This window comes from Podarcis pityusensis (assembly GCF_964106645.2).
Source record: "Podarcis pityusensis genome assembly, chromosome: 2".
Classification (NCBI taxonomy): Eukaryota; Metazoa; Chordata; class Lepidosauria; order Squamata; family Lacertidae; genus Podarcis; species Podarcis pityusensis.
The window spans coordinates 118,155,431-118,167,252 of NC_138029.1; the positions used below are offsets into that span (position 1 = coordinate 118,155,431).

The window sequence follows — 11,822 nt, forward strand, 5'->3', positions numbered from 1 at the left end:
GGGGTTGGACTGGATGACCCTTGGGGGATCCCTTCCAACTCTTAAGATTCTGTGATTCACTGCAGCAATTGGCAGCGATTTTTCTCTCTCTCTCAAAAGACCTAACCCGCTTTTGGAGGAGGCACCAAACTATACAAGCAGTATAGATGCTCTGTTGTGAAATGCAAACGAAAACAAACCCATGCGCCAAAGCCATAGATGTCAACGTTTCCCTTTCTTTAAGGGAAATTCCCTTATTCCGAATAGGATTCCTCTCAAGAAAAGGGAAAAGTTGACAGCTATGGCCAAAACGCATCCGTGAAGCAGGCAGGAAAAGAACCACCTGGGATCTGACCCACCCAGAGAAGGAGCTTCTTGTGTTTGGTCCTGTAATGGTTAAATCCAGCAGTCGAGATCGGGGTTCCTAGAGAGGAAGGGGAGGGGGAAATTTGGGGAGGGGGGAGTAGGTGGGATGTCTCTACCATAGAGAGGTCGGGGGTGGGGAGCTCGTGCCTTTTCCGTCCCCTCTATCCGGAAAGCGAAATGGCTCTCTGGATGCAGGCTGGAGTTGGAGGCTGCTGAAATCCAAGCAGCGGTGAGCCGAAGGTGCAAAAAGAGAAATGATGTCGGATATATATATATATATATATATCCATCCAGCTTTTATATTTGGGGGGGGGGGAAGCGTAGGGATGCAAAGAGGTTGGAGGGTGGAAGAACAGAGAGGGGGACCTTTGCAGACCCTCCGCCTAAGGGATAGGAAACTGGGGAGACTGGCTCTGGTTGTAACCTGCTATATGCATATTATTGCATTGCCGGGGTTGGACTAGATGATCCTCAGGGTCCCTTCCAACTCTGTGATTCTATGTAGAAGTCAACTGACTTGTCCCTCCAGCCCCTGCCTTCGCCAGCCTGCTGTCTTCCGCTCCAGGCGTTTTGGGCTACAACTTCCATCAGTCCAAAATCCCTTGACAGAGGAACGGTCTCCCTTGGGAGGTTGTGTGTTCATATCTTTAAAAAACCCATTGGAAAGTAGGATCTCGATGATTAATTGCTGCTTATTGCCCTATGCAGCCTAGGACCCACGTCCCTACGGGACCGCCTCTCCTGGTATGCCCCACGGAGGACCTTAAGGTCCACAAATGACAACATTTCGGAGGTCCCAGGTCGCAAGGTGATTAGATTGGTCTCAACTAGGGCCAGGGTCTTTTCAGTACTGGCCCCGACTTGGTGGAATGCTCTGTCACAAGAGACCAGGGCCCTGCGGGACTTGACATTTTCTTTTCTTTTTTTTAAATGATTATTATTGAAAAAAATTTAGAATTACAAAAAAAGACAAAACAGAAAAAGAAAAAATGAATCCATCATTCCCAAATTCTCAACTTTCATTACCTTCTTTCTTTGACCTCCTCCTCCTCCCTTTTCTTGTATCCTAATTAATAATTATCGCAGCAAATCCTTTCCATAATTCATAATATTCTGTCATTACATTACCTTAATCTATTTTCATCTTATCTTATAAAAAACCTTAAAGCTTAAAACTTAAATCTTATTTTTACCAACTTCTCATTACCATAATATTCTTACCTAATTCTTTAAACATTTTTGCTAGAGCCAAGTAATTTCATTTCAACATTTTTCTAACATTCATCAATTTTATAAAACAATCCTAATGATAGAAAAAAGAAATAAGAACAATCCAATCTTCATCCAGCATCCCTTCCTCCTGGTCCCGGGTTTTGTCAGTCCTTTTTATCCCATCGATCTAGCGCATTAACCTGGTAACCTTATATCCGAGGCCCTCAAGTCTCTTCCATGTCCCTTCCGCGGCTCTTCTTCATATTTTCCTTTCACTCGTGGGAACTCCAGCTTGGTAATGTTTTTGACCCTTTTCAACAAATCAGCCCCTTTTCCATAGTCCAGACTAAACTCCATGTGGTATTTAAAAACATGTTTCAGATTCCCTCCAAAATTGAGAGCCCCCACAGCTCCAAGCATCTGACGGCCCATTGCCAGACTCGGAATGTCCAAACATCCCTGCATGGGGGGGGGGTCAATCCAACCCCCCATTTCCAAACCGATCCAAACTTTATCTTTCCAAATCTGGTTTTTTCCAAGTTCATTTGTCAAATCCAAAGGCTCGTGTTCCTGCAGGGCCGCAGCTTCCTCCATCTCTGGCGCCCAAGATTCAGCAACGTCCTCTTCTCTCATCTGTTCTGTCAGGGCACACTCCTGTTTTAGTTCCTGGGTGGGCTCCATATAGTTTCCCACTGCCTGTTCAAAAGTTCTGACCGCATTAGTCATCAAATCCGTCTTCTGATTTAACTGATCCAGTAGGGCATTTATTTTACAGAGAGCACACAACAGAGCTTCTGAAAACATTGTCCTGCAAGGTCACAAGTCCTTTCCCATGATTGTAATCTGTGACAGCTGCAAGCTCCCTGGAATTAGTTACAGTTTCACAGTCTCCCTCTAGGGGGAAAACTTCTGTTTGTTCTTTCTTTTAAGGACAATAGCAACAAAGTTTCTTTTTTGAGATATTTTGTCAATATTTGTTCCTTTAAGATGCGAAAGGAAACAGTGGAATCACTATGTTACTCTTCTTTTAGTTGTCTGTCAAAAACATTTGTCTCTGGTCAATGAGCTTCAAACGTCAGTCCTGACACCCTGCTCCAGGATCAGGACGGTGGAAAGTTACTTTACTTTAAACTCACTTCTGCAGGTTTAAACAATCCAAAAAAAGATCCCCCTTCTTCTCCTGCTACCGAAGGGGGGTTCAACAATTTTAAATGATGAAAGCCAATCCTTTAGAAGTGATTTTCTAAGCTCTAGTTTACATTGTCTTTGCTTTATTCTGTCTACAAAGAAACGGAAGGCTGACTTCCTGTTTAGACCTTCCCATTTCAGTACGAAATTGAAGTAAATTTTTATGTCCAATTCCTTTCTGCTCGCCAGTCCTTATTTAAAGTCCAATTGTTCAAAGTTTAAGTACTCACGGGTGATTATTTTAGATGCCAAATTGTCCCAGGAAAAAGGCAGCGCTCTCCGGCAACGGCTATGCGGCTTCGCACCACGGAAAAAGCAGTTGACTCACAGCACCGCTCCACTTCCCCCTCTTCGCTTCGGAGCCCGTTAATGGGTTCCTTTGCGGGTTGGGGGGGCGCTAAGGGTGCCCGCCGAGTCCCATGGTCACAGGCTTCCTCCGCCTGTGATTTCTAAAAGGGTCCCCGCTTCGCCGTAGCGGAAAAGACCCGTTTCGCGCGGAGCTGGTCCCTCCAGTTCAGAGGGAGTCCGCCATTGCCGATGGCGCCACCCCGGAAGTGGGACTTGACATTTTCTGCAGGGCCTGCAAGACAGAGCTGTTCCGCCTGGCCTTTGGTTTGGACTCAGTCTGGCCCTTATGTTTCCTTCCCCTTAAGGTTTTGATCTATGGGCTACTTTTAAAATGAGGCTGCATTTTAAATTGCATTTTAACCTACATTTTAAATGCCCCCCCATTATGTTTTTACTGTAATTTTACTGGTGTTAGCCACCCTGAGCCCGGCTCTGACTGGGGAGGGCGGGGTATTAATAATAATAATAATAATAATAATAATAATAATAATAATTACTTTAACGTTGCAAACTGTCCTGTCAGCTGAAGCATTTACCCTCCAGCTCAGTATTGTAATGGACTCCCTTCAGAAGAGGGTGGACTCCCCTTTCTTGAAGGTTTTAAAGCAGAGGTTGGATGGCCATCTGTCATGGATGCTTTAGCTGAGTTTATTCCTGCATTGCAGGGGGTTGGACTAGATGACCCTCAGGGTCCCTTCCCACTCTACAGTTCTATGATCTGGAGGGCACCAGGTCGGTGATTATGGGCTCAGCTATACAGCCACAAATAAAACATTTTAAGTGTGTTTTAAATGCAATATACAGTGTGACACCAGATGGCGATGCTGAGCCTTATGGAAAATTCAATGTATTTCTTTTAAATGCTTTAAGAAGAAAAAAAGCTTTTGAAAGCAGGAGGTCCCAGATTCAATCCCCGGTGTCCCCTGTTAGGGCTGGGAGAGGTGCCTTGTCTGAAGGAGGCATGACAGAGGTGTGTAAAATTAGGCATTTTGCAGAAAAATTGTGGCTGGGAGCGGTTCATCTCACTCGTAAAGCTAGAAGTCAGGGGCATCTAATGAAGCGGAATGTTGGAGGTTTCGGAACGGGCAAAAGGAAGGACTCGTTTACACAGCTCATCGTTAAACTGTGGAACTCCCTCCCACAAGCTGTAATGATAACCACCAACTTGGATGGCTTTTAAAAAGGGTTAGGTAAATTCGTGGAGGATAAGGCTATCTATTGCTACTAGCCATGACGGCTGTTTCCTACCTCCACAGTCAGAGGCGGGATTACTGAAGTTCAGCTGCTGAGAATCGCACGTGAGGAGAATTGTGCTCCGGCGCACTAGTCCTGCTTTCAGGCTTTGCATTGACCGCTGTGAGAACAGGATGTTGGACTTCTTTGGCGATCACTCGTAGCCGAGTAAGATTGTCTTCCATGAACACAGTCTTAACAGTGAGTCCGTAAGTCACTGGGGAGGCCAATTCTGGATCCTCACGTCCTTCCACAGTGGGGACATTGGTTTCCGGGCGGGAGTTGATCACGGTGTGGATTTGCCAAACGTGCCTTCCTCCTAGCACGTTTTTCCCTTGCGTCAAAAGACACCTTTGGTAGAGGCTGTTCTCCAACTGGAGCACTCGCAGGCTAATGTTTCCCAGTTGTCAGTGTTTATACTGCATATTTTTTTATTTGCCTTGAGAGAATCTTTAAACCTCTTTTGTTGACCACCAGCATTACGCTTTCCATTTTTAAGTTCCCTTCCAACTCTACAGTTTTATGAATAGATGGATCTTTGGCCTGATCCAGCAGGTTCTTATGTTCATTATTGTATATATGATTTTTATTTTTATTTGCATTACTTTCACCTGCTTGCCTTACCAGTTCTGGTGTGTTGTGGCTAAGCACTGGACTCAAAACTGGCATCCAGTTCCCCCTTCACTTCCGAAGCTCACCAGCCTGCCTGGGGTAAGTCACCATCTCTCAGCTTATCCTACCTTCTCAGCTTGCTGTTAAGATAAGGCGGTTTTAAACAGCTAGATTCCAGAGAGTTTTCACCAAAAATGTGTTTTCCAGAGATCCCCACTTCCGTTACTTTGTAGGGAAACATTCTGCACTATTATTATTATTATTAATATTATCTGTCCTTCATGCTAAGGTCCAGGATGGGTTACAGCAACAATATTAAAAAACAGTGGTAGGAAGTAGGGGGAGGAGAGGTGGGGAAATATTGTTAAAAAGGTGTAGTCATAGGTATAGTAAGGGTAAAGGGACCCCTGACCATTAGGTCCAGTCGTGACTGACACTGGGGTTGCGGCACTCATCTTGCTTTACTGGCCGAGGGAACAGGCATACAGCTTCCGGGTCATGTGGCCAGCAAGACTAAGCCGCTTCTTGCGAAGCAGAGCAGCTCACGGAAATGCCATTTACCTTCCTGCCGGAGCGATACCTATTTATCTACTTGAACTTTGACATGCTTTTGAACTGCTAGGTTGGCAGGAGCAGGGACCGAGCAACGGGAGCTCACCCTGTCGCGGGGATTCAAACTGCTGACCTTCTGATCGGCAAGTCCTAGGCTCAGTGGTTTAACCCACAGCGCCACCCACATCCCAGTCATAGGTATATCAGTATTCAAATATGAATTGTCAAATTGTGTTATTAGTGTTATTATGGTTTTTGTTGTATGTGTCTTTTGCGGTTGTTGTTTGAATTGAAAAAATGATTAAATAATTTTTTCAAAAATATTAAAAACAGTTTGAAACAACTTAACAGATTGCTCTTGTTTTCTTCTGACAGGAGGAAGAAGCGCTTGGATATCCCATCCGCGGCCAAGGGTAGCTCCCAAGCGCCGTTGCGGAGATAACTTTGCCCTGTATCCCTCTGAACTCTCCCTGTCATACTGTAGTAGCTGGGTGCACTAATCCGATTGGCTGGATTCCTCTCCTGCATTAGCCCTCAGGGGCGGAAGCGCTGCTCTGAGTTCGAATTCCATCTACCCTTCCCAACTGCAAGAGCCCCAGTTCCCAAATGGCGGAAGGGAGGGAGGGGGAGTTGCAGGCCCCAGATCTCCGCTTCCAGGCGGCGCTGGAGCAGGAACTGAAGCTGGGTGTGAAAACGGAGAGGAAGGACCCAGCGGGTCCCAAGTCTGAGATGGGATCCAAGGGACTGAGGAAAAAGCCCCACCCTTCTGCTCAGGCGGGACCTGCGGGGTGCGAGGACCTGCAGCAGGTCTGGGAGGCCCAGTGGCAGGCCTTCCTCAAGGCGATGGAGTCACCCCACTCTGAAGCGGGGAGCTCGCAGCTGGCGGAAATGGCTCCCTGGGCGGACCTGAGGACTTCCCTAGCCCCTTTTGAGGCCATCACTGGAGCCAGCCAGCCTCCAAAAGAAGGGTACCTCCTTCCGATCCTCAACGGGGCGAGCCGCCAGGTCCGCGTCAACCTCGATCTGAGAGAAAAGGGCCCCTACACCAAAGTGAAGGAGGAGAAGGAGGCCCTCAGCACAGAGGGCCACCGGCAACGCTTTAGGCAATCGCACTGCCACCAGGCTGAGAGCCCCCGCCAGGCCTGCAGCCGGCTCTGGGAGCTTTGCCGCCAGTGGTTGAAACCGGAGAGACGTACCAAAGAGGAGATCCTGGACTTGCTGGTCTTGGAGCAGTTCCTGGATGTCCTGCCTCGAGGGATCCAGAATCGGGTGAAGGATCAGGCTCCTGAAACCTGTGCCCAGGCGGTGGCCCTGGCAGAGAATTTCTTGCCGGCTCAGGCAGAGGCAGGGAGTTGGGTAGAGCAGGTGAGGCTGTTTCCTTTCTTTTTAAAATAATAATTACAATAATTTGTACTTTGAAATATGCACAAATCGAAGTCAACAAAGTTCCCAGTCTAATATTTCCAAAATTTGTGTTGCAGTGGTTCACAAAAAATGCCCCCTCTCAACAAATGTGTTGTAAAATATACTGCTCCTCTTATGAGTCAAATCAACTGATTTGTGCATTTTTGCAAATTTAAGACATTTCCATAGGCATTCCCATATAATTGGAACCTGATAATCTTTACACTTTCAAGCCCAGACTGCTCTGGCTGCCATCACAAAGGTTGCTTTTGTTTGTTGGTTGGTTTGTTAAAAGGCTGTTGTTTTGCAGATATTTCCCTCTCAATCAAATAAAAAATAATCAACTGGGGGAGAGTTTTCTCCTGTCATTGAATTTATATGATGCAGGATTTGTCTCCAAAGGCATGCTGACACTCCCACAGCATATACGTTATGTTTGCATTGTCTGTTAAAACAACTTCAGACATTTAAACCAAGTATCCTTATAGGAGGCTGTTTGCATCCTGGGAATCCTGAACTATCCATAGCTAGTAGCGAGATCAAGAACCAAAGGAAGCTACCTTATGTCGTGTCAAACAGTTGATACATCTTGCCCAGTTATCGCAGTGTTCTTCAAAACGTGGGCCTCGGACGTTGTTTGGACTACAAATCCCATCATCCACAGCCATCTTAGCCAACAACGAGGGATGATGGGATTTGTATTCCAGCAACTTCTGGGGACCTAAGCTTGAAGAACTCTGGTCTACACAAAGTGTGTCTAAATGCTGTGAATAACACAAGTCATTGAACAACATGACCCCTGCTGTTTCAGGGCCCAGGTCTCTTTCAGAAGGTGATGGTGAATGTCCCAGGTGAGGCAACTACTTTGGGAGATGCAGGCAGGCAGATCTGGAACATGGTGAAACATGAGCGTGGAGGAAATGCTGGCTCAGGGGGTAAGTAATATAATAATAATAATAATAATAATAATAATAATAATAATAATAAATATTTATACCCTGCCCATCTGGCGGCTCCCAACAGCTTAAAAACAGAATAAAACATCAAACATTAAAAACTTCACTAAACAGGGATTACTCCATGCTAACTGTAGAGCATTCTATAGTCGGGTAGCTACCATGGAAAAGGCCCGTTTTCTTGTTGCCACCCTCCGAACTTCTCTGGGAGGGGGGACATAAAGAAGGGCCTCAGCTGACAAGCGCAGGGTCCAGGTTGTTTTGTATGGGAAGAGGTGATGATGAAGAAGATGGTGATGATTTATACCCCGCCCATCTGGCTGGGTTACCCCAGCCACTCTGGGCGGCTCCCAGCAGAATATTAAAAACACGATAAAAGATCAAACGTTAAAAACTTCCCTAAACAGGGCTGCTTTCAGATGTTTTCTAAAAGTCAGATAGTTGTTTATTTCCTTAACATCTGATGGGAGGGCGTTCCACAGAACGGGCACCACTACCGAGAAGGCCCTCTGCCTGGTACAATACTTGATACTTAAGGTGTTGATGTTCTTATATTTCATCTCTCTCCTTCTTCCTTCAGGTAAGCAGTATGTGATGCAGAAAGAGGATCATGGGCAAGAAAGCTCTGAGCAAGAACCGCAAGGGATGCTGGAGGAGAGAGAGACAGCCAATGGGCTCAAGCCCTGCAAGCAGGCAGGGTCGAATGAGGGTCTGTGTGGGCCATGGAGGCAAGAACAGGCAAGCTGTCCGAGGCAGAGGATGGATCAGCTCATTCCTAGCGTGGGCCTTTACCAAGAACTGAGTGGACTTCTTACCAGGGAGAGGCCTGTGACCCTGACCGAATACAGACGGACTTCCAGCTCCAAGGCAAGCGAGAGGACCGAGGCAGAAGAGAAACCCTTCAAATGTGTGGAGTGCGGGAAGGCCTTCCGCACAAAGGACAAGCTCATCCGACATCACAAGACCCACACGGGAGAGAAGCCGTACGGTTGCTTGGACTGCGGCAAATCCTTCAGCACTAAGTACGGGCTTTTCCGGCACTACCGAATCCACCGGGGAGAGAAGCCGTACGGATGCTCGTACTGCGGCAAGTTCTTCCGGATGAACTACGACCTCATCCGCCATCACCGGGTCCACACAGGGGAGAAGCCCTTTGAGTGCTCGGACTGCGGGAAGTCCTTCGGCATGAACTCCGACCTCGTCAGACACCAGAGGATCCACACGGGGGAGAAGCCCTTCCAGTGCTTGGACTGTGGGAAAACCTTCAACGTCAAGGGCAGCCTTGTCTCCCACGTCCGGATACACAAGGGCCTGAAGCCGTACAGGTGCGGCGAGTGCGGGAAATGCTTCAACCAGAGTTCGAAACTGAAGGCCCACGTGAGAATCCATGCAAGGTAGAAACATGGAACAAACGTCCCGGACTCTGGTAGTCCTAGACCTTCAGTAGTCGCTCCGGTCTCTGACTGCACGGTCGTCTCCTCCTGTATGGATTTTTCCGGATGCGGATGGAGGCATTACTCTGAGCCCCTCTAGGAAGTGAAGTGGTGCAGTGCTGGGATTCAGACCATGACAACTGCGAAGTGCTCTGCCCCAAGAAGCCTACTAAGCCTCTTTGCTAGCTAGCTGGTCTAGACACTCCTATTTCTGAGGGCTGGTGCCAGTGGAGACTAGTCCGTCAGGGTGAATGGGGCACTGTCCCACCAACCTCAGTCTAGCCTTTCTCATGAGAACGTAGTGTCAGGAGCGAGCCAGCAGTCAATCACACTGTGCAAGTTGCCATTAACTCTTTAATATCAAAAACATGATCTGCACCAACTTGGCAGAGTGTCAGGCCTAATGAGCACAGCAACGCATCCCTGGTAGGTCGTGCTCCCATGAAGCAGTTGCTGAGATTGAAGGTTCCTGTCTCCCCATAGCTGCCAAATCCCCTCCTCTCCAGGGTTTTCCCCAAGCAATTGAAGACTGAGTCTGTGCATCACCACTCTCTCCTCCGCCCTTTTGGTTCTGGGAAACTAGGGGAAAAGGGCGCTCGTTGCAGCAGGAAGAGGAGAAACCTGTGACACTTCCCCAGCCTTCTCTACTTCTTGGCTTCCGTCATCTCACCCTCCTGCATCGGCTTCTGCCCCTGATTCTGCACTGCTCTCTGCCTCTGCCTCTCCCAGCTCACTAAGCCCTGTTGCTTCCTCAGCCTCTGACACCTTCTCTTCCCAGTATTCTCCCTTTGACTGCTCATCGTTGTCCCACCACCACTCCCCAGGCTCTGGGTCTTCTTCCCACTACTGGAGCATCCTGTTTCCGAAGCGGATGCCACTGGGAAGCCCATCAGCCCTCTTCCAATTGTTGCTTTCCAGCAACTAGTGTCAACCAGAGGAATGTGGCCTCTGATGCTGGAGGTGGAATTCGTGTCTATAAGATGCTGGATTTCGTGTCTATAAGAACAATTACCCCTAAGTGCACCTCGAGCAGCATACACTCTGAAGTAGCATTAATTGGGGAAATCCTGTGGCAGGGGAGCCATCACTTACTAAGGCCAGGAGAGTGGAGGGCGGGGGCTAATAGGTGGCCCTTCAGCGGCTAAGAACATAAGAAGAGCCTTCTGGATGAGGCCAGAGTGGCCAATCTTAGTGCAGCATCCTGTTCTCTCAGTGGCCACCCAGATGCCTATGGGAAACCTGCAAGCCGAACCTGAGCACAAGAGCTGTCTGATAGCCTTGTCAATTTGTCCCATCTTTTAAAGCCATCCATTTTGTTGTCCATCACTTCCTCCTGTGGGAGCAAATGTCATAGTTCAACTATGGTGGTATTCAACTACTGAAGTTAATGGAACTAACTTAGTCATATTTATTCATTTTAATAGGTCTGCTCTGAGGGAAAGTGAATGCCAACCATGTATTTTTAACTCCTGGTTTAAAAAATAAATAAATGCTTGGGTGTGGTGGGTTGGTGTTTTTTTTATGTCAACTTGTTTTTGACTACTGACTTTGGCTGCTAATTGCATTTTATGTTACATGTAAATCACTTAGAGGTTTCAACAATTAAGTGACATGTCATTTTAAATAAAGAAACAAATACACTGTTCCCGAGCTGTTTTTTAAAAAATGCAATATGTTTGAATCGTGGTTTTTTAATGGAAGTTGTATATGTAAGGTGATGAATAAATCCATAATAAGTAATAGGTTGGGGAAAATGGATAATTTTAGCATTTTTTCTTAGGGTTTGGCAGTATAGTTTTAATTCGCAATCTTGCCACTTTGGCGGCAAGTCCCCTTTCTCAAGTTATCCTGAAGGATGAGAGATCTCTGGTCCTTTAGATAATATCTGGCTCCACACTACACATTTAAAGCACTATGTTGCCACTTTAAAGAGTCAAAAAAATACTGGGAACTGTTGTTTGCTAAAGACACTGAGAGTTTGTTAGGAGACCCCCATTCCCCTCACAGAGCTACAATTTCCAGAGTTCCCTGGGGAGACAGTTTGGTTGTTAAACTGCTCTGGGAATTATAATTCTCTTAGGTGAATTCAGAACCCTGAAGAAAACTACAGTTCCCATAATTCTTTGCGGGCAAAGACTTGGCCATTTAAAGTGGGGTCATTGTGCTTTAAATGTATGGTTTTGAATGTGGTCCTTAAGATGTGGGAGAACAAACGGATAGCTCAGTCGGTAGACCATGAGACTTTATCTCTGGGCCATGGGTTCAAGCCCCATATTGGGTTAAAGATTCCTGCATTGCAGAGGGTTGGACTAGATGACCCTCACGGTCCCTTGCAAATTTATGGATCTAGGAAATAAATAAACAAGAAGTCATCATGCAGTAATGAGAGGGCCTTTCCCTGAGCTGGACCAGCAGAGGGCTCTAGTGCAGAGGAGCTGGAGGATAATTTGGTTCCCTCTGTTTGAAAGTTCCTCTTTCACCCATCTCCTGCCCCAGCTTCCTAGGTCAATCCCCCAAAGAATCATGGGAACTGTAGTTT

General features: G+C 46.9%; 1 protein-coding gene across 6 annotated transcripts; it reads left to right on the top strand.

Moving 5' to 3' along the window:
- The first annotated feature begins 468 nt into the window (after positions 1 to 468).
- On the top strand, positions 469 to 10,944 carry LOC308469654 (uncharacterized protein). Of its 6 annotated transcripts, none has more exons than XM_080992423.1 (5): positions 469 to 585; positions 4,954 to 5,037; positions 5,866 to 6,855; positions 7,706 to 7,829; positions 8,431 to 10,944. In XM_080992423.1, the coding sequence occupies exons 3-5, from the start codon at positions 6,097 to 6,099 to the stop codon at positions 9,246 to 9,248; spliced, it is 1,701 nt and encodes a 566-aa protein (XP_080848549.1). In that variant the 5' UTR covers positions 469 to 585; positions 4,954 to 5,037; positions 5,866 to 6,096; the 3' UTR covers positions 9,249 to 10,944. The 6 variants fall into 6 exon arrangements, with proteins under 6 accessions (XP_080848549.1, XP_080848552.1, XP_080848550.1 ...); XM_080992424.1 differs by having other exon boundaries at positions 491 to 574; XM_080992428.1 differs by lacking the exon at positions 469 to 585 and adding an exon at positions 4,396 to 4,494 and having other exon boundaries at positions 4,954 to 5,041; positions 5,876 to 6,855.
- Positions 10,945 to 11,822: the final 878 nt, after the last annotated feature.